Consider the following 27,946-nt stretch of genomic DNA (forward strand, 5'->3'; position numbering starts at 1 on the left):
ACGATTGATTTTTTTATCCTAAACCTACAGTACTTTTAGTGAACTAGAAAATATCTTGCAATAGTTTTTGTCATAAATAATGTATTTGTTTATTTGTCTGCACATCCATTAGTTTCTCCAATATTCTTACAGTGCAGAAAAAATTATTTTCAACTCCTATTCTGATAATCGAGGATCAGCTTCGCCAATTGCCCTCGCTGGGCCAGCATTGAGTATTTCCTAGTTTCACAGCTGATCTTGGAAGATTCACTCGCCACTCTGGCACCCCTGCAGTCAATCTCGCTGTACCTGACCTTCAGCGCTGGTTCAACAGCCCTGAGAGGGTGCAGATCACTGTAGACCACGAATAATTCAAAAAGAGAATCGATGATATTGCTCTTGGATAGTTTGAGGATGGAGATTATGTCCTTGTCGTTGCGGACCATGGGAATGTCTTTCTCCGAGCTCTTCCGGACAGTCAGGTAGTCCTTTATGTAGAAAGAAATTGTCTCGAAATTGTGGAGGTCGTAGCTGCCATAATTACGGTTGATGTCTACCTCCGGGGGACGCTGGGCGTTGTCGGGGTAGGCGATGTCGGGGTGGTACTCAGTGAAGGGGATGGGACTGAATATCTGGGACTGCATAATCGTGTTCATTCGTACCTGTCGTAGGAACACTGTCATGTTAAAAAAATTGAGGTGCCAGAATAAGATCGAAATCTCGAAATTTTACGTCACCGCGTGGAAATCGCAACGGTAAAATTTCCATCCCGGAAGTTCGTCAAAGGTAGTGTAACAATTATACAAAATCCCGGTCATGAAACACCGCTAGGTAAAGATGAATTTTTTTTTCGATACTTTTCTCGGGTCTGGGCGTTTTATTGGCCTCTAGGGAGTGAATTAATCCAGAATAACCCTTCCCATGCAAAAAAAAATCAAATTTGGAATAAGTGGATCTTCCCCACGACAAAATCCGAGATCTCCATCGTTTCCAGTAATCCTAAACCTGAAATTCTAGACTCACCCTGTTCAAGAACTCCGGCTTCAGCCCCGCTCCCATCTCCATCACCATGACAAGGCTCTCCGGGCTGAACTTTCTGCTGACCAAATCCAATATCCCAACCCCGACGATGGGATCGCCTCTAACCTCCTCAGTCCTCACCCCCATCCTCACCGACAGCCAACTGATCTTCAACCCATCTTTCTTGAATCTGTCGGTGGCACCTACAGCCATTGTCTTCACTCCAGCGAAGACATCCTCGCTCCCCTTGGACGGGCTCTCCGGATCGTACAGCAGTACCAGCATGAGGCTCGTCTTGTCCCTCTTCTCCATACATATCTTGACATAGTCTTCTATAAAAGCCCCCGCCTCATGGATCCCCTGGGTCTCCACGATCACCACCAGATTCACCCTCGAGTTCTCCGTGACGTAAGGCACTGAGAGAATCTCCGCCTTCCCGAGAGGTTTCGTCACCTCGAATCTCTTCGTGGTGATCCCTCCCTTGGCATCGACAACATCAACATCGAGGATGAAGTCGACACCTCGTGCCGCATCAAACCTCCTCCAGCCATTCACCACCCTCTGCACCCTCAAGCCCTCCTCGCCCTTCCGAATTCTCTCTCCCAGAAGATCCAACACCTCCTCGATCTCCCTTTTGGAACTCCCGATCAAGGGCCTCGAGTTCTCGTGATCGGTCTCCATGAATACGTGAGACTCGTTGAAATAGTTCCATCGCGTAAGGTCGAACCTTCCGGTGGGTCGTGAGGCCCCAGGGGTACCTATTGGCCAGGCCCTCTCCGAAAAATTCTTAGAAAGATCTACAATTCCCTCATAATCTCCCTCGATATCCTGGATTACCATTTCGATCTCTCTGATTCTATCGATCGCCGATTGTATGTGAAGTTTATAAACCATCGAATGATCGAAAATTGAAGAAATAGTCACGGAGTTCTTCAACCTCTCGAGGTCACCCCCGAAAAGGATTTTTTTTCCGTCAAAATTCTCCAGCTTTTCGTCTGCAATTTTTCCAAAGTCATACGAGACGAATTGAGTGTCTTCTGATACATCCAAACATTTTAGCTTCGTGGAATGTTCGACACACCTTCCGAAGTTGATGTCGTCCATGCTGGAGAAGGTGTTCTTGACACACCAATCGAGGTTGTTTTTCATTTTTTGGATTATTGAGTTGGAGAGAATAATTCCGGAGTCGAGGGAGCAGTAGCTGGGGTCGTTCTCCAGAGGACGCCCCAGGTAGACGTCCCTGGAGACGGAAATTTTGTCCAGGAGATGGTTCAAGGATCTCCCGTTGATATAGCTGGAGTCATTGACGATGAAGTAGAAGTCATACTCCTCGAGGTAGTTATCAGTGATGTACTTGATTATGTGGAAGGGCTTGAGGATGTCTCGGGTGTCGGTGAAGCCGACAATCCCAGGAAGGCTGACGTTGGGCTTTGTTCCCTCGGGGATGGTTATGAAGTACCGAATTTTGTCAACCAGGTGGGCGAGGGTTTTGTTGAGGGCGACGCCCCGGGTGTGGAGGTGCTCGCGGGAGGTGGATACTGCGATGAAGAGCTTTTCTCGAATGCCAAGCTCGGTGGAGTAGTAGCGCGGACGAATCAGGGATTTGGGGACTTTCTGAGGGATTTTTGGTTTTTGAGCGAGGTTTATCTTTGGAACGTACTCGTCGATGGGGTCTTGGGAGGGCACAGGGAACCTGAAAGGTATGATTTATTCAGGAGCAATATGAATACTTAAATTTTTTTGGAATAAGTGTTTAATTACCAGGCCTCATCTGTGGATGGATTTGCGTCGATTCCCTCGGTTATCTCCACTGGAGACATAAAAAGACTCAGGCTGAGTCCTAAACACACTCCAATTATCAGGTATCCATTCCCCCGACAGGAACTCAACGTCATCTTGACTAATTTACCCATTTCAATTGGCAATCGTCAGTAATAACCCTCGATTCAGTCACACATGCTCTATTCACTTCCACTCTAACGAAACTTCCAGGATCATGAGATTTATTCCCAGGAAATCGATTAGAATAATCAATGGGATGATTGTTTATGATCTAGCGGTCATTCAACAGGCATCACACACACACTCGCCGAAACCCAACCTGACCTTGTTTATCACCAGTGGTTCACAATTGAAGAGTAACGGGCTCGTGTGTTTGACATGTTGGGATTGCTTTAAGTGGTAAACAAGTGTGAAAAATTATTTAAAATGTTTAAGAAGAGGAGAATTGTTAATAACGCTAAGAGAAGGCGTCAGGCTGAGGAAGAAAACGGTGAGATAATTTTTTAGGAATTATTTCAGGGAATAGTTTGAAGAATTGGTGACATAATGAACCTTTGAGGTTAGAATGAGCAGGTGTTGAAGAGATTGGTGAATTTTCATAAATATTCACAAACATTTTTTAATATTTTCTCTTGCAGATAGCAGCGACGATGAGACAACCATCGTGAAGAAAGAAAAAAAAGTTGCTGAAAATAATCCTCTCAGACAAAGTGTATGTATCATAGATCCATCCACCAATAGCAATAAATAATAAAATAATCAATCGATGTATTCATAAGCCCCAATATTCTAGTTGAATAAATATTTCCTTTGTTCATGAGGACAACCTACGTCTGCACCTACATCAGACGACACAATAGCCTCCTAGCATTCCCCAAAAAATTAGATGTCAGTCGTTCGCTAAATATACCCACGTTTTTTTGTTTGGAATCTTCCAACAGACAAGTATCACAAAAAGAGAGAAGACTGAGACCTGTGACTCCAGCGAGGAGGAATCTTCAGTGATGGTGGCCTACAAGAGTACAAAATCAAGTCAGATTGCGGGCCCAAGTGATCAGGGAGCCACAGCGGTCCTGGAGACTGAGACAGAGGTCGACAAGGACGCTCAGGCAATATTCGAGAAAGCCCAGAAGATAAATGAGGAGCTGGAGGGGAAGGAGGATGACAAAATCTACAGGGGATTGAATAATTATGCCCAGTATTACAAGAAGAAGGACACTGCCGCTGGGAATGCCTCCAGTGGAATGGTCAGGAAGGGCCCCATCAGAGCGCCAGCAAATCTCAGGTAATTATGGTTTTTTGGTTGGAATAATCATGATGCACTCCAAAGATATTAAAGGGAGAGAGATTAATTCTTGTCTTGGGATCGGGATTTTTTGCAGAGCTACAGTTCGATGGGATTATCAACCAGATATCTGCAAGGACTATAAAGAGACTGGATTCTGTGGCTTCGGGGACTCCTGTAAATTTCTGCATGATCGATCTGATTACAAACTTGGGTGGCAGTTGGAAAGAGAAGCGGCCAGTGGAGAGTACGATAACTCTGGTGATGAGGATGATAAAAAGTATGAGATCGACAGTGACGAGGATAATTTGCCCTTCAAATGTTTCATCTGCAGGGAGACCTTCACCGATCCTGTTGTCACCAAGTACGTTAATACGTTAACATATTTCTTATTTCTATTATTGATGAGATTATTTTATTCTATTCCTAAACTCGACCTCTTTCTTTGTACCTTCAGATGTAAGCACTACTTCTGTGAGAAATGTGCCCTCGACCAGTACAAAAAATCCACCAGATGTTTTATCTGCAACGTCCAGACGACAGGTGTCTTCAACCCAGCGAAAGAGTTAATAGCCCAAATAAAAACAAGATCAATCGGAGATTGTGAGGGTGGCGAGGAGACTTGATGCCTCAAATTCCCTGTCTCTCCATCTGCATACTTATTTATTAATAACGAATTCAATAAAAAGTCAATTGACCAAGAGAATTCTCTAATCACGAATATCTCCAAGAAGGAAAAAAACCAAACTAAAAACGTCGAAGTTTCATTTGAGAAAATGAAAAAAACTCGATAATTCATTATTTTCATTTTTGTTCCACAACTGGTCGAGATAACCCAGGGAAGAGCGAGTATTCGTGCGACTGCGGGATAGTAACCAACTCCCCCCCTTGAATCGATACAACAACCCAACCAATGTGCAACTGGATGTGTATCTCCAGCATTGAAATGTCATCGTGCGAGTGTTTCCATCAATTTCTCCCACTAAACCCCATCACTGGACCCTCCGAAGCATTAAAAAATGTCCTCGACGCCTGTTAAATGATCCTCAAGTGCTCTCCAAAATTCAGTGAGTGAAAATTGAATCATAAAAGGACTTAAAAACAGTTACACTGGAGTGTTACATTGTAAGCGGCCCCTCAGCCCTCGAAAAAAAAATTATTCCTCTAATGACATCATCAATTAGTCCGTTTTAACCATCGATAATTGAAGAATAGTGTCTTTTTAATGAATTAGAAATTTAATTAGACGTTTTTCGAGGTGAGAGTGGGAAAAACGAATGAACTTGGGGGAAAAATTGGGAAATGAGGGATTGAGTGGTTGTAATTGTTGGAATTGTTGGGGGAATTGATGAGGGGAATATGTGGGGAATTTAGCATATCAAAAACAGGCATATCGATCCGCTCCATGTATTTAATATCTCCCGGGATCTCTGTTGTCATTGAGAAAATTTCTTTATCGGTCAGTGGCAATGTGAAAGGGGCTGGGGGCTTTTGGAGGTGAACAGAAGGGTCTGAGAGGGCTTTTGGGGGGTTTGGTGAAGAAGAGAGGACTCGTGTATTCAAGAAATAAATAATATCAACCAGGTAATGAGTTCAATATTGAGAATGCCGGACATTCGTCCGCTTTCATTTTAGACAGATGAAAAGTTGCAATTTTCCTCAATATTTTTATTTGTTTATCATTGCTGGTTGGAACGATCCATTATTATTTCATTAACGTTCAAGACTCTGTTTATTGTAAATTGTAAAAAAGTTTAATTAATAGTGAGGCACAATGATCTTGTCGAGATTACCTCATTTCAATGATTTTTCACTTGAGATTTTTCGTGTCGACGTATTAAGTTTTGTTTTCGTAATTTTTTTAAAGTAAAAGATCGCATGATTAATTGGGATAATTATTGGTCATGTGTGACCACTGATTTGAATCGGGACGAAAACGAGGGAAAATCAAGGTGATCCCATCGATTTTACCACAAGCCGGCGATGAATTAGTGAATAGTGCCTTGAAAAAATCGTTGGGACTACAGGACTGTTCCATTTTTCGTCGAAATTGTTCATGTGGGGTAGAAAAAAATATGAAAAAATTATTTTCACCACTTGAAAAGTTTGTTAACAACTCCTAGACCATGAATATCACGAGAATAATCAATGTAAACGGTGGAAATTCATGACTTCGTGCGGTTCAGTGCGCGAGGGAGGGAAATAGCGAGGAATCAGATGACAATTTTTATCCCCATTATCGTGATTAAACGTCATCCAGTATTTATTAGTCTACGTGCCATTTGTGTTATTTGAGGTAGTCGTATCGCAACAGAATGAAATTTGTTGAACGTTTGAGGATGTAAGTTTCCACAGTGTTTAATATTCTTAGAAAATATTATATAGTCAGAAAAAAATCGTAAAATGTCGTAGGTGATTGTAAAAGTGTGAGTTGCACGGTTTTTTTCGCCCAGAAAATTCGAGGAATTTTTTTCCACGTTCTCTTCACAAATTTCGTAGTGTTTTTCCTAAAGTCCTGAATTTTCCTGAGACCTGCAAGAATCCAGACGAATTCCACATCTACTTATTATTACACAGCTCATTAAAATTAACTTATCGGAGGATATCTCAAGGCCTCTGTCTGTCATTTATCCCTGAAAAATTAGAGAATTTTCTTCGACAGATGGTTGGTGGCAGTGATGCCCCCATCAGAGGAGGAAAGCCTCTGGCTTGTAGGAAAAAGCGACGGTGCCATCTCCCAATCGGGAAGCGGTGGTCGTCCAGCCAGGCCCGGGGACAAATCACAAATTAAAAAGGTCTTATACACCGAGGAAATGACTAACCAGAGCAACGACACCACCACAGCTAGTGCAGCTGCAGGTGCACCAGCAGCAGCCGCTGGTACTGTTAGTGCAACCTCCACTGATCCCGCTGAGCATGATCTCATTGACTCCAGGGATGATGCCAATTTACTAGCCCAATTCCACGAGGATGCGATCAAACAGGTCAGGACGTTTTTTCAAAATTGCTATTTTTCACTCGGCCGATCTCCTTATTTCGTTATTTATCTCGAAAACCAGTGGCTTTGGGGGAAAAACTCTATGAACATTTTTTGTAGGGCATTCAATGCTCTGCAGAAAAGTCCTGATGAGGTTTCTTCATAGACACAGCCCTTGCGGTGAAAATTCGTTGGTAAGAGAAATAACAATCGGGTCAACGGGACAAAATTCCTCGCTTTAATTTTTTTGGGTCATTTATTTTCAATCAACGATTTAAAGAGCTTTTCCCAACGGGGGAACCTCTCACTTTCGCCCCCGATCAATTGAAAAAAAATACCTGATGACTCACACCCAATCTCATACATTGCTCCAAAGTGCACGCGTCAGTCACTGCGCCACTGCGCTCGAGTGCGCAGCGCGCTCTTCCATTTCATCCCCAGAATTTATCGTATCCGTAAATAAAAATGGCGGAGGACCTGGACACATCCCTCACAAAGTTGAAGAACGACCCTCGGGACCTTCTGGATCACATAAAAGACCTTCCAGTACGTTGCCCCGATAAAAACCATAAACAAACTGCGGAGACAATGCCCCCCGAACGTGACACTACTCCCAATTTTGCGGATATCTCGGTAATTATTGATTCTGGGTGAAAATACCTCAGGAACTTTTTTATAGATGATTAAATTCTCTCCAAAAAAGTCCTGTGACATTTTTTGATCGAATCAGGCCCTCGGGAGATTTGTCTGGGCGAAGGTGGAGTAGGAGTGGATGTGACAGTCTTCTGACAATTTTCTGGTTTTCCGGAATTACTTTTGGAGTGAAGGGATCTAGGAAGAAAAGTCATAAAACCTTTTCTGTGGAAAAGCTAATTCTCTACAAGAAAGGTCCTTTGGGATTTTTTGGTTAATTGACTCATTCCGAAGATATCTTTTTTTATTCGCGTTACTGGTGGCGCGCCAGAAAATGAGGTTATGTTCGCGTCAACAATTTTCTCTGTGATTATTGTGGGTGGGAGGGCTCCCTCGAAGGCATTTTTTAAATGAAAAACAGAGTAGCTGAAGAAAAATTTATTATTCACTTCTGAATTAGTTCCAAACGGTGATTATTTTTCAAGTGCCGCTTTTCTTTCTGAACCTGAAAATTAGGGTTATATGGGAGTTAGGTCGGTTGTTGCTAGGTTTAGAAGAAAACAATGGAGTACCTTTTTTTGTAGGGAAGAAAATTTTCCATACACATGATTTTCAAGTCCGCACTCTACTGAGATGTTCACATAATTGGGGAAACAAAGCCTGTATGCCCTTTCACCCTAGATCCAAAAGTTTATTGCAACCACTAACTCTCTCCTCTTTCTGCTAAATTCCTCACTTCCTCTATCAATCTGGACACGGCTTCCTTATCTCAAATTTAAAAAATGCAACATCAAATATTCATCAGTATAAAAAATCCGGTGCGATACGAGTCAACTTAGCTGGATTTTCTCTTCGCCACTGATTTTTGCTCCCTTTCCAGGCAGGGGTTGGTTACTTCCAAATTCTCGCAGCATTCTGCGCGGGTCTAGCCCTAGCAGCTGACACAGTAGAGCTCTTCGTGGTGCCCTACATCCTCCCAAGCGCGGAGGTGGAGCTCTGCATCGAGGACAACGAGAAAGATTGGCTATCGAAGATAACCCTAGTGGGTTCAGCCCTTGGTGGAATAGGATGGGGAGGTCTGGGGGATCGCCTAGGTCGTCGTCGTGCATTATTATCTGCGATGTCAGTGCACGTTCTCTTCATCGGCGTAGCCACTTTCATGCCGACCTACGGCACTTTCATGACGGCGAGATTCTGCTCGGCGATTGCAGTCGGTGGAGCGGTGCCCCTGGCGTTTGCCTACGTCGCCGAGTGTTGTCCGAGGTCCTCTCGAGGCCGATGGACCGGTATCCTGGTGGCTGCTGCCTCTCTTGGAGGTGTCTACGCAGCGCTCCTAGCGTGGGCAGTTGTCCCAACCACTGGAGAAATGGTGGTGCTGGAGAATAAGGAGCATTTCAGTGCTTGGCACAAGTTCCTCCTGTTCTGCTGTCTCCCCGCCGTGTGCTCCGTTATCGGCCTGGTCTTCCTCCCGGAGAGTCCACGGTATCTCGTCGAGGCCGGACACGATGTAGAAGCCATGATGGTCTACCAGCGCATCTACAAGCGCAACAATGCACGTAAGGCCCTCTCTGGTACACAGTACCAGCTCTCGGAGTTGGAACTGCCGAGCAAGAGGCCTCGAGGCTTAGCACCTCCCTCACCCTCAGCCAACACCAGTGTTCTCAACGATATCATGTACTCTATCGAGATGTTCTGGAATTCCTTCCTTCAGCTGTTCTCAGGCCCCTACATCAAGATCACGGTGATGCTTTTCATAATCTGGTGCGCCGTGGCCTTCGGTCTCTACGGCCTCATGGTGTGGTGCCCGGAGTACCTCAAGCGCATTCGTACCACTGAGTATGAGGCCCAAACCGAGAGATTTTCCAACGAGGAGTTCGTTGGTACCACTTTTACAGAATCACTCGAAAATCGGAGATACAGGGACTCGAGATTCATCAACTGCAAATTCAACAAAATTGTTCTCAGTCACGTGGACTTTGACAATTGCACGTTTCAGTCTGTCGAGTTCACAAGTATCAAGAGCTCGAAGACCCACTTTACGGACTCGGTGATCTTCGACTCCAAGTTCATTGATACGGACTTATCGAAGGGGTCGTTTGTCAATTGCAAACTGATTAATAATACGGATCTCAGTCTTGTTGGCAGCTGTCCCACCCTTGATTTGGATTATAATATTTATATTGAAGAGGCACTACACGGTCATCTGGTGGCAGAACTAGCTTTTGTACCGGCAGCTATTCTAGCAGGATTAGCATTGGGATTTGTTCAGGGGCCCAAAATCATTGGTAAGTGTTTCAGAGACTTAGAAAAGAGTTAGGGCCCAAATCCGTCTCGGAAATAGCGCTTCATATATATTTGATTGATTTTTATAATCACGAAATGTTTGTGTGTTGTCAGGATTATCTCTGTTCTTATCATCTGGAGGCGCTCTCTGTCTGACGCTAGTGAGCAACAACAGTTCAGCCGTTCTGGGCTTCGAGGGGGGTTTTATGGCAGTTTCAGCGATAGCTTGGACATCTCTGGGCCTCATAACAATTGAGAGCTTTCCAACTCACTTGAGATGCACGGGTTTTGGTCTCATGGCAGCTGGCATAAGGATATCTGGACTCATCGGCACCGCTGTCTATCAGACACTCGTCGGGGCACCTCTCATTGCACCTGCACTGCTCACAGCTATTGCACTGTTTATTGCTAGTATCACGACCTTTAAATTACCAAATACACACACGGTTTTCTTGTAAATCGGTAAGACATGCTTTTTTCTATATTATTTTCGGATTAAACACAACTTCGGATTTTTCGTACTGAGAGAAAGATAAAAAAGGATGAATTTTACGTCGAATTACATAATTTGATCGGAAAATTACGCGAAACTTCAGTAAAAATTATCGATACACCCACATATCACTCCAGAATAACAAAATAACTTACGTAATTTTTACTGATTTTTTTCTGCGTATTATTGCAGGAAAGAATCAAGTTGAAGAATTGGAGAAAATAGACTTTAAAGTCATCAATTAATCTTTTATTCATCCTCTGTGAATAATAAAAATATTGGAATGCCAACAGATGTCTTTCGCTCAGCGAGGAATTGATGAAGTTGTGAAGCGCACAGGCTGTGGGAAAATAACGATAAATCAGGGGTGAAGTGGTTAAATAGTCTCATATATTGAAGATAGTTTGGAGAATTTTTATCTCTAGACACGATTTTTCCAATTGACCCCTGATATCGTGACTGACATCATAAAAATTACTCAATGAAATCGCTTGCTTCTGTTACTGCAGTGAAATCAGTGAAACACTTCATTCGATAACGTACGCATAATAATACGAATATCAATATATAAATATTTTAGTACAGAGAGTGAATTAACCAATTAAAGTCAATTTTTCCGAGGAGATCCAAGTGCATCAGTGGATTCATATCAAATTACGACGTTAAATTTGTAATAATATTTTTTTTACTCGAGACAATCTCTTTGAGACGTTTTTATCCATATCCCTGACAATGGAGAAACATTTATACAGCAGTGTTGATTCATAAAAGTTATTGAAAAAAAAATAAGCACGGATCTCTGAATGAGTGGGAGTGATGAATTTTTAAGGTGAAAGTTGACTCAATTTCGTGTAAAATATTGACGAAAATGGCAAGAAAATAGCGATTTAAATAGAGGCAATGTGGATTTAATAATTTGTATCCATTTAATATCCACCGTATGCCTCACTCCATACGTTAAAAATAATTCTAGCTTATTACCTTCGGTTTAATAATTAATTTTAGGAATAAATGCAGTACTTCCGCTTTCATTTGAAGACAATAGGCTGCGTAATTAGACGTAATAAATTTTATAATTATTTTCTTCGCGATGAAGTGTGTGAAGACCGTTGTGGTAGCTGTTATGACGTGATTATGCAATTTTTTAACTGAGAAATTACTATCGAGAGGGGAGGTAGGACTAGCCGGAAATTGTACCCTCCGAGATACTTTGATTAACTCCAACAGTTGCCGAGATTTTCACTTTAATTTCTCGATGCAGATATATTTCCCATGATCTTGTCAACTCGCGGGATCAAATGGTCTTGATTGTGGGTTTTTTGATGGAGAATTTTTCTGGCTGACAAACGGAAATATTTTCATTGTGTTTTTTTTATAATACTCATCTGCTGCATCTGTTTTTCCGACTTTTATGGGAGCGGATCGCGTCAAATTAGTAGGCAAAAAAGTCGATAATAAAACAAATCAAATTAAATAAATGATAATATGGAATTGTACATTTGTGATTAATTAAATAATATTGATTTTCGTAAAATTAATTGCATTTTGAAGACAGCGGCATTTATGACGTCTGATTTTAAAGTTTTTTGTGCTCCCGTGAGCAACTTTTTTTCCTATTGATTTAGCGTGAATTTTCTTCTGAATAATTCCGTAGCGAAGGGGTCAGACGGTTCGATCAGTGGTTATTTGTCAATCTTCAAGGATTACCTGATCTAATGCAGATGGCTTTTTTGTTATAACGATTTTTGTAGGGCTAATTGAGACATGAAAATAAGTAGAAACGAACATGCGGGTATCTTCCTTCGATCTCGAGATATTCTTTGAAACTTCAAGCGAAGACTACGTGAATAAATTTACCGTTTCGCTACGAAATTGAACAGCAATTGCGAGCAAATATAGCTCGTCCTAGGCTATTTGGATAATGTTAGTTACATAGGCGATTAGAGATGACGTTGACGAGATACTGAGGACGAGAGCATTAACGTTTAGATGTTTAGAGACTGTTTTTAGATGTTAAAAGAAATAATTGAATTGTATATTTAACGGCCCTGAGTCTGATTGTGACTGTGAGTCAATAGAATGAAACGACCCGATTTTTTAATGATCAATTGTGGGAAATTTCGAAAGTTCCTTGACTTTACTTCGTCGAGAGTGATTAATTTTTAATTATCAACTAGCAATTTTTATCTGAAGGAAAGGAGGGTTCAGTGGCAAATGAAATTGGTTTAAATCGACTTGAGCTATTGGTCTATTTTTAATGAATATCACGGAATCTAAGAGAGATGGCCAATTTTTTGTGATAACTTTTTTTGTGGAGTGAATCAAAAGCCAAAATGTTTTAATAACAACTTCACTATCTCATTTGGATTCTGAAATATTTCTAAATAATTTATCGAAGGGCTGAGTCGACTTAAACCTGTTCCCTTTGCACTGAAATTTTTTTGGACTTGTAATTTCCGATTTTCGCTGATTCCGAGTTAAAAATACTGTAGCACTGAGTTGTTTATTTTATTCCATCGATTTTAGTACTGCCAATTTTGGTGAATTATGAATTACGTAACGTTAATTTAGTCTTAAGATCCATTAGTTGATTGATTCAGAGGAGAAGGGGTGAAACGTGGGTCAATGAGATTAGGGTACAATATCTCCCGAGATTTTCCCATAAACAGGGAATTCATTGACTCGTTACATCCCTCGACTGATGGACTGCATAATTACGATCCGTATAATTTATTATATATACTGTATATAATATTTCCACTCGAAGGTATACATCACACGACTCATAATGAAATACTCGAGATGAGAATAAAGATTCTCCAGCGCACATATCTTCGATAACAAATCATTAAAAGATAAAACAAATGTGAATGAAATAAAAAATGTGAAAAAGCGATAATTTTCTTGACTGTTGAATACCAAATAGTAAAAATATAAAATTTATCGTGGAAAATGTCGAGTGGACATGTTTGAAAATGAGGTAATTTGAGTGACATAATTGTGCATTGATATTCATTGGAATAATTCCCAATCTATTGATAAATAAACTAATGATGAACAAGGTTAAAACTGCTGAAATGATAAAGCATATACGAAGAGATAGTCTCTTTAACGTATTTGATCTCATGTGATGTTGAATACAATGTTAATGGGTTGTTTATAATAATGAGAGAAACACGAAGTGCATGTGTAATCGAATCACGAAACAAGGTTGAAAGAACAAAATAAAGAAAACTATTGAACAGAACTAAACTGTTTCTATATTTTTTTAAAAATCACACAGTCCCTGTCCGAGTAAACATTTACTGAATAAAGGTCCATATACATTTATTGTATAAATCTATGTTTTACAAATATATTATCACACTTGTTACAAATGCTTCACATTATAAAAAGAAAAAAAATTCTATTTAAAAATTGTTCACCATAAAAAAATGCTATGGATGGCGGCATTCGTTTAAATATGTTACAAATACAATGGTATCGTTAAATAATCTACTCGGTACACTAATCCAATATAAATAAATTGATTATGAAAATTCGTCCCTTCGTAGAAGGTGGAGATCCCCTGGTGTTTGTATTTACATTATTCAAAAAATTATCATCCTCATCGTGCATTATCCAGTCGCTCACTATGGGTCCCCACATCAGTGATACATCGTTATCTCTATCATTTATCAATAAATAATATCAAATGTTCATGGTTACTGATGAAGCTAGGCTAGTCAATTATTTAATTACTTTGTGGTAAAATAGGTCGGAGGCTTCTTGGAGATAGGCCAACGTTATATCAATTTTTTTGGGCTTATAAATATCGTTTGGAGGATTGAAAAATGGGCAAATTTTTTTTGTGCTCACCGATTTCCCTGGTTTGCCCGATTTTTCAATTACTTTTGCGGTGAAGTTATTCGTGTGGACACATGAATTTTTCCGTGCCACTTGATTAATTTCACCGCGTCACTACGTTTGCGCGTAATTATCATTACAATTACATATAATGTACAAGCTTTTGTCCTGGTAACGGACAAAATTACAAGCAATTGCTCTTTAGAATTGCTGATTTTATAAAAACGTAGAAAACGGGGCATCAGGACGCGATTTTTTAATATGCAATCGATTCGATTCATTAAAGATGAAGTCTATGAGTTATTTATCGAGTAGAAAAATTTTCTTGGAGTTTCTAAATGTGCCTGATAATTTTAGGATTTAGCTGCAATAATTTGTAGTCAATTTTTTTTTCTTTAAGTCGTTTTCTCGTGAAAAATTCTGTTTTTACTTTCGTAGAGATCGTTATAAAATTGTATAATGTTTTAAAGTGGATATAAATCTCTCAGGCAATGAAATTCCATTAAAAATTCCTTGATTTAGGCTTTTAAGGGATTAAAAACAATCTAAGAGAAATTAAAAATCAGTAAATGCCGATTTCCCTTAGATTTGAAGGAAAACTTGAACTTATATTGCGAATATCTTGAGAACGGTGGGGTTTATCGAAAAATGTGACAATACTTTTTTCTGCGGGTAATAATCATCTACAAAAAAGGCTGTGCAAATTTTTGGATAAATTCAGTGATTCCCGAGATAATCGCGAAGAGTCTAATTAGCATAAAAATCTGAGCTCCAAGAGCTTATTTGTACGATCAAACTTACAAAATTAATCAATCAAAGAAATTATAAAATTAATTATTAGACTACCAAGTAGGTTCCAATGAGATCGTAATACTAGGCTGACTCTGCCACTCTTATCCCCTGATTAATCATAATGAAATCGTTAGTAAAACGTGAAAGTCCATCACTCACTGGTGAAATATGAACCATAGACCGTAAAATATAGTCTATCGAACATTAGTTACGAAATTCGGAATATAAAACTCCCCCAGAGACCTTCTAGAACTGTCTCTATCGTTAAAAATTGGTCTCAACCCCAATTTAATCGTTAATAGCGAAATCGTTTACAAGTGCTTACGATTCAGGGAAAATTGTATGATTTTTCCTTCGTCGTTTTTAACTATGGCAGTACGTAGCCGTCAAAATGATCTGATCACCTTAAAAAAAATTTAATGAAACACAAGATGATGGCACTTTGGGAGATTGAATAATCAAGGTAATTTAACTGCCTTTTCCCCATTCAAATAATTCGGTAATATATCGACAGTGTTTTGATATACGAATAGAAAAAAATGTCGGCGCATATCATTCAGGCTGGGAAATTAAATTCCCCACAAGATATCTTTCAACATTCTTCCCTCGATTGTCAGAGATCGGCAGTAAAATAATTTTCATGATGATTATCACTCCAGAATTCATGACTGAATAAATAATGTCTCTTTTAATTACTATTCACCGGTTTAACCATATTTTTAAAGAAATGAAATTCTCAAAATTCATTCATTCATTATACAATAAAAAATATTTATAAATTTATAAAAGTTGTTCCGATCTCTGTCAATGATGACTATCAGTCTGAAATTTTTTCTTAAAAACCTCTCAACATTCAAACTCCGAGGCCGTGATGGCATTCAAATCCTTCATAAGGCCCTCCAGGTTGGCCATCTCCTGATTGAGCTCTTCGGTGCTGTAGGAGGGCTTGAGTCTCTCGATCTCCTCGGGCGTGTGAGATGCGGAAGAGACTGAGGCCAGTCGATTCTTCGTCAATTGACTGGTGGAGCCGAGCTGCTTCTTGTAAGGACTTCCCGACACACTTGGCCTTACCGTAACCTGTGACATTCCGTGCTTCTGCTGGGGAGTCGATGGCGCCGACTGCGGTGGGGGAGCTGGAACACTGAAGCTCTTCAGGGGATGTCCCTGAAGACGTTTGACACTCCCAGTATCCGTGCCCGTCGAGGAGACTCCACCGGTACCACCAGAAACGCCTGTTCCTTGAACAGAAAAACAAATGTGAGGTTTTACTTTTCCATTAATATAATTCTTTAAATTCATGTAGAAGGGCTATTGAGGTCTCAGGCCCACTAACACGTGAAACAACCCTTGAAGGAACCCCTGAACTAAAAGAGCCTTGAGCCCATCATTACCTGTGCTTCCAGGTCCATTGGAAGACTGCTCCCTTCCGCCGTAATGCCCTGGGGCATAATTACTGTTGGCCGTGTACGTGGGGCCTGACGACCCATACGTCAGCGAATTCAGTTGATCGTAAGTGCTCGGCATGGAGCAAGAATCAGGGGATGATTCCGGCGTGGGCTCTAGAGTTATGTGGGCTCGACTCAGGCTATACTGTGCAACGGTCCTGGGGTAAGTCGGCCTGGAGCCTGAACCGTCTGTGCAGGTGTTGTGGATCGTCGGCTGGGACATGCTGCCATTAACCAATGGTGTTGCTGTTGCTACTGCTGATGTTATAAGGTCCAAAAAAAATAATCCAACAATTTTCGAAGCTGTTATCTTGATAATTCCAATTATGAAATTTGTAGTGAAGTGGGAAAACGAGTGAAGTTAATCTGGAGACCAATTAAGTTACCTCGATTTGCCACATCACTGCAGATATATTTTCACTCTCGAGGAAAAAATGTGATTTGTGATGAAATGTTTCTTGATTATAAACAATAATGGGAGAAATTATAATGATGCACTTACGATGTGTCATTGGTCCACCGTCAACAGGTAATGTAATGAGTTTTGGTTTACCACGACTGTGTTGTCTGCTCAGGGTCGAACACTTTTCATCCATGCTCCCTAATTCAATGTGTAAAAAAATGGGAAAGTAAATAAACAAAAATCATAAAGCAATTCCCAAAACATGACAAGAAGTCATCTAAAGACAGAGGGAATGTGTCATGTGCTGCGTGATGTACATATTTTGAAAAAAATAATCCTTCAAAATCTCACCCATATAACTGGGAACGTATGTTCGTTTGTCCAGAGAACTGGAGTTAACAGTGACATTCTCCTGACTGTAATCAGAATTTCCAGATCTTGGGAGAGTGTTACTGACGACTCCACTTGTGGATGCCTCCCCGTTCATGGATGATTTTTCCAGGGCCTTGAGCTCCATCTGATCGTGATGAATCCACAGATCGGGGGGTTTTATGTTCGTTTTCTGGGCCGGATCTTTCATGTAGCTCTTTTTACGATCTGGAGAATCTGGGTTACGTTTGCAGCAGACGAATACGACGACAATGGCTATTCCCGTGAGGAGAACGATAGTGCAGCCGACGATGATATAGATAAAAACTCCGGAAAGGCCCTTACCATCTGAAAGGGTTCATTGATCTTGAGTGATTGGTCTGGGGAGGGATAATAACAGCCTAAGAGTCTGACGGTCAAATCACATGAATTTTAATTAATAAATTAAATGAAGAACAGAAAACAAAAAATTACCTCCGTCATGCAAATCGTCATAGTAATCCATTCCATTGCCTACACAACGACGACAACAAAAAGACACAAATAAATAAAAAAAATAGTATTTTTACAAAACGTCAACATCAAGAATAGTCCTAAACTCACTGGGAAGTGTCTTGAACATCACCGTCGAGGAGAATGGCCCATACCCCTTGAGATTTCTCGCTTGCATCTTGAAGTAGTAACTGGTGCCAGGTCTCAGGCCCTTCACGACATACTCCGTCCTATTCCCGACGATGCCCTCCACCAGCCAATCCCTGTCTCGCTTTGTATTGTCCGTGGAGTACGACAGAATGTAGCCGATGATCTGTCCATTGGGTTGCTTGGGGGGTTGCCACTTGAGTATAACCGAACTGGGTCTGTCCTCACTCCCCTGAACTACGAGGTCCCTTGGAGAAGTGGTCGGTTCGGCCTCCTGGGTCTGGTTGAGGACAAGCATACTCCAGGGCGACTCTCTCTTGCCTTTCCTCGTCTTCACTGTGAATTCGTACTGCGTATTGGGCTTGAGGTCGTTTATCATGCAGTTGAGATCACTCGCGTTGAAATATTTGTACTTCGAATTGAAAGACCCGGGGTGATAGGGACCGTATCGCACCAAGTAGTACCTGCACGGGAATAATTTACATTCATTAGATAATTCAATATCCGCGACGCCATCTTCGGGGATAAAAAAAAATTGAGCCTCGGATTTTTTTCAATGATAGAAATTTATTCGATTAATGGTTATTATTCCCTTTGGGATATTCCCTCCTAATAAATCACCCCCCCCCCCGGTACAAATATTACCTGTTATCAGTCACATACTGGCTCTTAGACAAAGAATTATCAGTCCAGTAAAGTACGACAGTGTTGGCGGACAGAACAATGGCCTTAAGTCCAACCGGAGGTATGAGAGGAGCTAGGGATTCCGGTACGGACTTCTCAGTAGTCCTGACATTATCGTAAATAGGAGGACCCTCCCCAGCTTCATTGGTAGCTCTCAGAGTGATGACGTACTCCGACAGGGGCTCGAGGTTCTCCAGTGAGAAGAATCGCTGTTTACCATCAAGGCGTTGCGTGTAACCATCAGGAAAGCCTTTGCCCCAGCCAACAATATACCCGCGAACCTTGATACCGTCGTCCTTGGGAGGACTCCACCGGAGCAGTATAGAGTTGGCCATCACCTCCCACTTGAGTGCACTTGGGGCCGAGGGGACCGCCGATTCATCGAGATCGTTCTCGTATGTCTCTATTGGCAGCCACTCGGTCCAAGGGCCTATCCCCTTGGCATTTAGGGCGGCAATTCGGATGTGGTAGACCGAGTGACGCTCGAGACCAGTCAGGGAGTAGAGACGTTGGTTTCCTAGTGGGAAAATTATTTATTGCTAGAAGAAACACGTCCTAACCGCGAAGGGTTCACTATCTTACGTTGAAAAAATCTCTTACCTTCAGTGGTGATCGTGTCAGAAGGATATCGCCTATCCTGCTTCCTATACCGAATTTTATACCCAGTGATTATGCCATTCCGCCCTTCCAGGGGCGGTTCCCACCTGATGATGATGCTTGTTGAGCTAGCCGCCTCTAGTGTGACATTGTGGGGTGGCTCAGAGGGAGGAGCGCTGAAAGTCTTAATGGAGATTTCCCCAGTCGATGCCCCAGGTCCATTCTCATTAACAGCATGAACCCAGATACTGTACTCCGTATACGGTATCAGGTCTATCAGCTCGTGGGTGGTGCTCGTTGTTTCCCGTACTTTCTCACCCTCGCCTTCTCCCTCCATGTAGGTGATGATGTACTTGGAGATGCGACCATTGAGGACCGTGGGTTCCTGCCAGGAGAGTTTGATACTGCTGGGACTGGTCGCCATGCCCTTGAGATTCAGTGGGGGACTTGGAACGTCAGCCTCTGAGTGAGTGGTTACCTTGAGGGTGTCTGAGGAGGCGCCTGCCCCTCGGAGGTTATGGGCGACCACTCGAAACTCGTAGGTGACACCAGGCTGAAGACTTCTGATCACTGCGTCAAGTTGTTTATGGCCTGTGCTCAGCACTCGTTCCCTAGAGGATTGAGATTGATAATCATGGCACATCAAGAGATGTCTTTGCGTGGTTTGCATATGCTAAATTATCCACCTTTGTGCTCCCTCCTGTTTGTAATAGAGATTGTAGGTCAGAGCATCACCGTTCGTGTTCTCTGGTTCCTCCCACCTCAGAGTGACAAACCTCGACTTGACGATGACGACACTGAGGTTTCGAGGGGCTGATGGTACACTTCCTTCAGCTACATCAGGGCCATCTGTGTCATCTAGAAAATGGGAGGCAGGGTCGTACAGGGGAATGGGATCGTCAATTTCACGGTGCAAATCGGAGGGATCGTCCATGGACAGTGGATGGGGGGTATATGGTGCTGATGTATGACCAAGAAGGGTACTAGGATGCTGCCAAGTGTTATTATACAATCGTTGATGAGACAATTTCTTTTTCTTCATCGCTGATTTTGGCGTCGTTGTCTTGGAAGAATTTTTCTCTATGTTAGCATGCAGTACAGTTAGTTGGGAGAACATAGGAGCGAAGGGAAAAATAAAAAATTAACAAAATTAAACACATCAACAGGAGGAAGAGATAAAACGTAGTTTTATCATCTCAGGCAATATAATAAAATCATAAAAAATGATCTATTAAGAACACAGCAAAACATTCATCAGTATTACTCACTCGGAATATTGATGGTTAGCCTAGCAGCTGCCTGAACACTGCCAGCAGGATTGACCCCGATGCACTGGAAGATCCCGGCATCAATAGCAAGGAGGCCATTGATTCTCAAATTATTACTGTTGACTAGCTGCCAATATTCACTGAGCGTGATCCTCTCGCCATTCTTCAGCCAAGTAACCCGGGGCTCTGGCTTTCCAGAAATCTCGCACTCAAACTCCAAGTCTTGATTCTTGTTCGCCACCTTGTCCTCTGGTCGCTTGACAAATCTGGGAGGCACCTGGACTACGACTTCAGCAACTGCATCAAGCGTCTCCACTCGGTTTTCAGCCCTACATTGGTAGGAGCCATTGTCCTCCTCCATGACATCAGTGATCATGAGACTGGAGGCTGCTACCTCGCGGTAGCGAGAGTCCAGCGCTGCCAAGTCCACGGTTATTCCATCCTTCAGCCAGAGGATTGTTGGCTTTGGGTAACCATTTGCCGCACACTCGAGGGTAATGGTAGAACCTTCAATTGCGACTTGTTGATGAGGCTTAGCGATAAATATTGGAGCCGTTGGGGCTTGGTCCAGGTCGCTGGTGAGAAGGGACAGTTGGGCTTTCCTGCTAAGGCGAGATTGACCGTATCCACTGACGTTGCATCTGTACGCCCCGACGTCCTGCGTCCTCACGTCATCGATCTCCAATGCCCCAGACGGCATAAGACTCATTCTGCTGTCATCAATCATCAGAGGATGTTCGTCCTTCAGCCAATGCACCCTAACTCTACCTCTCTCAATCATAGGTAACGAGCAAACGAGATAAGCTATCTGTCCCAGATACACCATAGTATCCCGCGGCTCCTCCTGGAATTCCGGAAGTGTCGCGACCTTGATTTCCGCAGCCCCCGACACAATCGCTCCGACATCATCCACCGATGCTAAACACTGATACTTCCCCGTTGTCTCGGCGTTGTCCGAGGTAACACTCGTTACATAGAGCGATCCATTGGCCAATTGAGAGCGATAAACATCGCCTATAAAATTTATGGGCTGACCATCCTCACTCCTCCATTGAATTGTCACTGGACCAAAGGCACTTGAAGCGGTACAGTCTAAACGCGCTGGGCCACCCTCCTCCACCGTTGTGTCTTCGGGCTCCACTTTGAAGTGGAGGGCAGATGTTACCGATACTGAAAGCCATATGTAAATATTTTTTCAAGTTCTTCAGGGGAGAGCCAGAATATCGTGATATATGGAAAATCTGGGAATTGTTCTTTCTTTGGATTTCGGTTCAAAACAGGGATTCACCAACTGCTCGTGCGCGATATGTGTAGAAAGATGCGCAGGAGCTTCACAAGTGAATCCACGTAATCTTTGTTATTGTGTTGGATTTGTGGGAAAAATTTTAGAGGAGAATATTAATTATAAAAATAGCGGAAGTTTCCATAGGGACAATTGGGCCTTTGGATCAAGTGATACATATTGCTGTGGGTATTTCGAGGTAGTTGAGAGGGTGTGGGCAAACAAAAGGAATACCTCAGACTCGAAATATACAGCTGGCACGCGTGCTTTTGTTAAGCTCATTGTGCCCTATCAAAAGAGAACTGTCTGGGGCAAATAAAATTCAAAAGAAAAATCTGATCGAGTGGAATGAAATCTATTCAACTCAGGCGGAATTAAAAATTCAGGCGATAGAGAGGGGACGTGGGGGAGGGAATCATAGGTGGTTCGTAATTTTCTATGAATTGTTCCAACGAAAAATTCTCTGAAAATTTTCGAACTCGTGAAAATCAGTTATACCAGGAGAAGAAAAAATTAAGAAACACTTGAGACTGTTTTACCAGTGAGGATGATTCAATGAAGCAATAAATAAACTCAAATCGTATTCCAGAATCGCTTATCCAGCCCCTCTACAGCCATTTGCCGGTGGTTGTACGGAAGGAAACAAACTCAAACCCCCTATCCAGTGGAAATTTATATCCCTCGTTCTCGTTTCTCAACTTTCTTTGCTCCTTGGTATCGCAGCCAACTGTGCATACACGATCTCCTCACGGTATATCCGGGGAATAATTTCTAATGTCCCTGGGGTAATCAATTCGGAGGACATCAGATGTGGCTTAAAACTTTATACAGATTTTTTTTCAAATCAGAATTCTCAGGGGAAAATTATCCTCTGCATTATTTAAATGAAGAAAAGACGAGAAATTGAATGAAGAAGTAAATGATTAAATTTAATGAAAATAAATGACAACTAGTCATGAATAGTTAAGCGATGACAGAGCATAATTATTTTTAATATAATCAGAGCCAATATTGATTATTGTTTCATGAATAAATTATTAGATAAGGATGGTATGCTAGAGGATGAAAAAAATTGCTTCTTCATAGAGAGACAGGAAAAATAGCGCTTCAGAAAAATATTTGTGAATGGCCGTCAGTTTAAAGGGGACGATTCGACTAATTCACCGAGCGCCCGTTCATTCACTCAAAAAAAATCGAGTAATAAATGACTCGTTCGAAGAATTGGAGCCGATTCGCTAACTCAATTAATCACCCTTACATCCGTTCGTCCACCCCACAAAAACCATTTTTACGCCTGTCTTTCCCTGTAATTTGTAAGCGTTGCTGCAAAAAAAATAACTACACTTTTATTATATTCTGAGAACCTGTATCAATACCATCATCGCCACTGTCTATAGGTATCGGTAACACAAGGGAGGAAGTTGTACAGATAATTAACGAGTGTCAGTTGAGTCGTTTGTGGCGTTTGGTCGTTCATGAGCTGCTGAACACGCTATGTGTTAAAGCCATGGATGAAATCAACTTTGAAACCCCACAATGACCTTTGCCCACAATATTGGAGCAAGAGAATATTTAAATTATTTAATTTTTCTATTAACCCATTTATAGACAGATAATTAAAAGACATAGCTGCTCGATTCTTTAAATAAAATACTATATTTCCATGTACCGTCTTAAATAAATAAAGTACTCAAGAAAAATTACGAGGGAAACAGTATTAATTTTTTTTTTCGGCGACAAAGGGAAAAATTTTCCTCCGGGTGACCCAGAGCTCTCATCAGTGAATGAAATTTTTGCTTCTTATGAATGGAGCATATTTTTTTCTTAGAAATAAAAAAATACAAAAATAGGCTGTTGAAATGTGAATTCTGATTGAGGGATCCACATGAGTGTCAGTAAAAATAATGGATCTATGTTTACATTGGCTGAGACAGTGAAAACGACTTTATTTCTCCTTCGTCACTTCAGACATTTAACATGGTGAAGAAAAAGAGATGAAAATGGTCTTGTTTAGGTTCTATTTCCGTATGGCGCGTGGAGGCTGCGGTAGGTAAGCAAGTGAGCCCTTCATGTTTTTATTTATTTACCCTTTTTGCAGTGTCAGATAAATCAAACCGTGAGGGAGGATTTGTTTGCCTCATAAATTTTACCCCAGAATCCGAAAAAAGGGGGAATTTGTTTTGTCGTTCCTCTGAGGAGATCCAGCCTCCAATGACAATTCAGAATTTTTTATAATTCATTTTTTATTTTTGAGTAACAAATAAACCTCAAGATGGAACGAATAATGGGGTTAATTATTTAAATTCACCTCGACATCATCTAAATTCACTTTATTTTTCAGAGATTCAGAAATACCTGTGTACGTTAATTATTCGTAATTACCGTCAATCATGTTCGGTATTAATTATTGCCGTTAAAACCCAATAATGCAATTCGTTAATTATTCAAATCGTTACCTCCCAGTGTGAAACAATGTTGTACAAAAATAACACCGTATTTTCACCCTGAAATCGATGATTTCATTTCCCCCTGACCATCACCAACAAAATGAATAATTTTCCAACGAACACTCACCCCCGTTCTGAAAACAATACCTCGGAGATATGAAAAACTTCAACAAAAAGTGAGAAACAAAAGGCTGCTATTGGTGCAGACGATGAGAGACTCGAAAAGTACTAGCGAGTGAGTCTCGTAAAAAACAAAAACAGAAAAAAAATCTACATGAAAAGAGGAAGACGGCGGCTCGACAGAACAGAATGTTTGAGAATAAAAAGGCCAGGAATAAAGGAGTAAAGAAAAATACGTGGTAAAAGTACTCGACACGTGACGAACAGACCGTGAAGACAAGGTACAAGGGGGTACGAATATCTACGGGGTGTCCCATAAATTTTAATAGACAGCCTATCCTCTCCCTCTCCCCGCCCTCTCTCACCACCCATTCACTCTATTTTTCCTGTAATTTCTCACTAGTGAGCGATCAATTAATTCCCTCGACACGCAATCGACCCTTTTTTTCCATCACTCTTTTTCTCCTCGTTTGTGCGAAACTGGAGGTTAATTAAATCGACGAGAGTCACCATCGGACTCGCTAATTTAATTATTATTGGTTTATTTTATTTTCGCGTGAAATGGAGATTTTAATTGGCTAATGATTGAATTAAAGGGGATGGGGGAGGAAGATTCAGAAAAAGTCTCCAACTGAGGTCTTTAATTTCTCCATTATCTCAACGGAGAGTGGATTGAGAGGAAAATGTTACAAGACATTTTTTATGGACAATTTCATTCTCCACAAATAATGTCTAGTGATATTTTCTTCTGGAGGCACTCACTTACGAGAAATCAACGAGTTACAAAAATTGTTTTAATGTCAATTTTAGTTTTTGCAATTGGTGAGCTAGAAACGAGAGTGAATGGGCTTCACAGGAAGAATTTAATGTCGGGTAGAGCGTAGGCGATGACCGGTAAGGTGTTCTTACGACATTATTTCAGATGCACGGGACTCTGGATAACTGGAGCAATTTGAGATCACTTGAGCATCGGGTGTTGTTGCTTTGATGGTTGGGAAAACGCCGATATCGTTGAGACCATCCACAGCGGGAGGAGAGTATTCTGAGAAGGTTTTTTACTATTTTCTTGAGATTGTTTACAGGAAAAACAAAAGGCAGATAAAAAAAATGGGGTATGGGGGAACTTCCGGTTGTATATTGGATAGGGGATATTTCCCTCGGGTTTCACCGACACCTGTAAAAGCGATAAAGTCATCAGATGTTCGGCATTTCAAAGAAAAATAGAAGAACAACATCAGAAAAAGATTCCAAAAATTAAACAAACTGAGGCAAAGCAGAAATTTTTGGTCATTCTTTTGCTAGTTTTTTTTTTCATTAACCCTCGAGGTCGGATCTCCATCTAAACTCGAATTGGTCTTCCTCGCGACTAGATCCAGTCCCTGATATCCCAGTCAGTCCGAAACTCATGAATAAAAAAATCCCTTTCAATTATTTATATTCACAAAATTCATCTTTTCTCCCGATTACCCGAGAAAGATTAAATCTCTAGGAAAAAAAGAAGACCTGAAAAATTTATTCGGAGGGGGAGGATTAATATCCCGAGACTAGCGTCATGTGGAGGCTTTAGCCACCTCAGGATCCTCATCAGAATTTTCTATTCCCTTTTGGTCGATTTATCGCCAAATGCTGAGGGGTGAGACGATTTTATTGCAGATGCAACGTGCTCCCGGGGATTTTCAGACGATTGGAAACACCTCCCCCATTTGAGATATGTCACCCCCTCGCTCATTGTTACTCATTGTTGCGATGAGCGATCGCAGGCGAAATGAAGAGGGAGGAAAAACATGGAAAATCATGAATTTTTTGGTCGTTTCTGCAGTCGAGATTAAAAATTAATCTAATTTTAATTAAATTACTATCATCAGAATAATTTATTTTTCAATATTATTTATTCAGGCTGTGGATAAATATATGCACCGTAAACGTGAAGACATTTAAATGTGTGATCAATCGTTTAATCAATCGCGTTATGCCGATATTTTAAATTGAAAAGCGCCACCCCTCGACCGTAATTAATCTCGGTAGTAATTAATGACAGACCCGATTGACGGTAAATTATGATTAATTAACGTACCCAGGTATTTCTGAGTCTTTAAGACACGAAGTGAATTGAGGTGAATACACATAAGTAAATCGATTACTCGTTTCATCTTCAAGTTTATTCATTACTTTTTTTGGAAGAGCAATGGGAATTAATTATTTTCGGTAATAATGAACTAAAATTAATTTTCATGTACGTGCACAAGGTCTGAAACGACATCATTGAGACATAACGCGAATTGCAACAGTGAATTCAATCGACGAATTCCATCATTAATTTTGTCCTCAGGTTTAATGATTAATTCAATATGAAATTAATCAAAAATTATTTCAACTCGTCGCCGGTTCTCCCATGTCCCATGTCCCCCTTCGCCAGTTTTTCCGCTCGATACAAATACTTTCATTTCTGTTTGAAAACACCTTCTGTCTTTCTGTTGTGTACATTTGGAAGGGGGTGAATGGGGGGTGGAAATCGATTTCACGGAAACATACCCTTAGTCATCCCGCATGGCGCAATGTGCATCCAGTGCATCAATAGTGCTGAAATTTTATACCCCACTGGGACTCCAAGGAACATCAACCCCCCCTTCACCCTCTTGGCGTCCTCACCCTCATGACAATATCGTAAGCAAAAAAATTAGAAAAGTTCGCCGTTCCCCGCAATCTGGACATCATCAAACATTCATTGAGAGCGAAAAAGAAAAAGTAGACACAAAATTATGATTTCAACTTAAATTTCTCGTCGAGTTGATGAGAAAAAAACTTCGGACGCTAATGAAAATTTAATCAACCGAGACATACGAAAAAATCATCCCCTATTTTTTCGCTAGCAAAAAGAAGTATCCGAAGTTTTTAATTAATGATAACTTTGGAGTTCATAAATAAATAGTAATTCTAAGTAATGCATAGTCATAATCAATGGTTGCTATCATGATTATTGCTCTGTGAATGAGTTAATGATGAAACGCTGACCCTTTCTGTAAGTAAAAACATTAAATTATCAATCCAACGATAAATCAGATGAGAAAAAAAAATAAACTCCGGAGAATTGATAGTCGTAATCCTTTCTTGATAGTTAACTGATAAAACTGATGAAAAGATATCGAAAACCGCGAGTTATTCGATTTGTTACATTTGCCGGTGGAAATTGTTTACAATTGTAATCTCGGTACTCACCCCCTCCAGCGACTCCTGACAACAGCAAAATGATAAGTCTGGGGAAGTAATCCATGGTGAATTGATAAAACAGTTGATATCTGATAGCAGAATCTCTGATCCTAGCTGCACGAATTTTTTTTTCAAAGAAAATTCACCCCTCCACTTTCACTCATTTCGCCGTGAAACTCCACTTCAACTTCATTTTCTTGGTTTTTTTTGCGATTTTCACTGGAGAGGGAAATTTTTGAATGTCTGGTTGATCATATCCGGTGGATTTTATCTGTATTTCAAGGGGAATTTGGAGAAATGTTGGGGGTACACAACATCGTGGAGTGTGGGATGAAGTGCAACTGAGTCTCGAGAACACGATCAGACACTATTGACGCCATATTGAGACAAGCGTC

General features: G+C 41.1%; 4 protein-coding genes across 14 annotated transcripts; 2 read left to right on the forward strand and 2 right to left on the reverse strand.

The window, feature by feature from the left end:
• Nucleotides 1-64: 64 nt before the first annotated feature.
• Chpf (Chondroitin polymerizing factor) lies at nt 65-3,067 on the reverse strand. The gene is made up of 3 exons (XM_064129702.1): nt 2,761-3,067; nt 1,003-2,692; nt 65-641 (listed from the first exon to the last, which is right to left on the reverse strand). The coding sequence occupies exons 1-3, from the start codon at nt 2,910-2,912 to the stop codon at nt 150-152; spliced, it is 2,334 nt and encodes a 777-aa protein (XP_063985772.1). The 5' UTR covers nt 2,913-3,067; the 3' UTR covers nt 65-149.
• A 43-nt stretch (nt 3,068-3,110) lies between these two features.
• LOC135166946 (E3 ubiquitin-protein ligase RNF113A) lies at nt 3,111-4,705 on the forward strand. Its single transcript, XM_064129711.1, has 5 exons — nt 3,111-3,271; nt 3,420-3,493; nt 3,723-4,066; nt 4,164-4,430; nt 4,524-4,705. The coding sequence occupies exons 1-5, from the start codon at nt 3,208-3,210 to the stop codon at nt 4,690-4,692; spliced, it is 918 nt and encodes a 305-aa protein (XP_063985781.1). The 5' UTR covers nt 3,111-3,207; the 3' UTR covers nt 4,693-4,705.
• Nucleotides 4,706-4,994: 289 nt separating this feature from the next.
• Nucleotides 4,995-12,055, forward strand: LOC135166943 (synaptic vesicle glycoprotein 2B-like). 6 transcript variants are annotated; one of them, XM_064129704.1, is made up of 5 exons: nt 5,666-6,407; nt 6,729-7,050; nt 8,557-9,961; nt 10,074-10,421; nt 10,746-12,055. In XM_064129704.1, the coding sequence occupies exons 1-4, from the start codon at nt 6,382-6,384 to the stop codon at nt 10,415-10,417; spliced, it is 2,097 nt and encodes a 698-aa protein (XP_063985774.1). In that variant the 5' UTR covers nt 5,666-6,381; the 3' UTR covers nt 10,418-10,421; nt 10,746-12,055. The 6 variants fall into 6 exon arrangements, with proteins under 6 accessions (XP_063985776.1, XP_063985775.1, XP_063985774.1 ...); XM_064129706.1 differs by lacking the exon at nt 5,666-6,407 and adding an exon at nt 4,995-5,133 and having other exon boundaries at nt 10,074-12,055; XM_064129705.1 differs by lacking the exon at nt 5,666-6,407 and adding an exon at nt 5,512-5,650 and having other exon boundaries at nt 10,074-12,055.
• A 1,707-nt stretch (nt 12,056-13,762) lies between these two features.
• LOC135166940 (neogenin) lies at nt 13,763-27,923 on the reverse strand. Of its 6 annotated transcripts, none has more exons than XM_064129701.1 (11): nt 27,561-27,923; nt 20,496-21,665; nt 19,914-20,085; nt 19,231-19,838; nt 18,592-19,147; nt 17,911-18,410; nt 17,782-17,820; nt 17,290-17,655; nt 17,038-17,136; nt 16,482-16,793; nt 13,763-16,328 (listed from the first exon to the last, which is right to left on the reverse strand). In XM_064129701.1, the coding sequence occupies exons 1-11, from the start codon at nt 27,613-27,615 to the stop codon at nt 15,937-15,939; spliced, it is 4,269 nt and encodes a 1,422-aa protein (XP_063985771.1). In that variant the 5' UTR covers nt 27,616-27,923; the 3' UTR covers nt 13,763-15,936. The 6 variants fall into 6 exon arrangements, with proteins under 6 accessions (XP_063985771.1, XP_063985766.1, XP_063985767.1 ...); XM_064129696.1 differs by having other exon boundaries at nt 16,482-16,790; nt 19,914-20,307; XM_064129697.1 differs by having other exon boundaries at nt 13,763-16,322; nt 19,914-20,307.
• Between the last annotated feature and the right edge of the window lie 23 nt (nt 27,924-27,946).

The sequence above is a fragment of the Diachasmimorpha longicaudata genome, chromosome 10 (assembly GCF_034640455.1).
Source record: "Diachasmimorpha longicaudata isolate KC_UGA_2023 chromosome 10, iyDiaLong2, whole genome shotgun sequence".
NCBI lineage: Eukaryota > Metazoa > Arthropoda > Insecta > Hymenoptera > Braconidae > Diachasmimorpha > Diachasmimorpha longicaudata.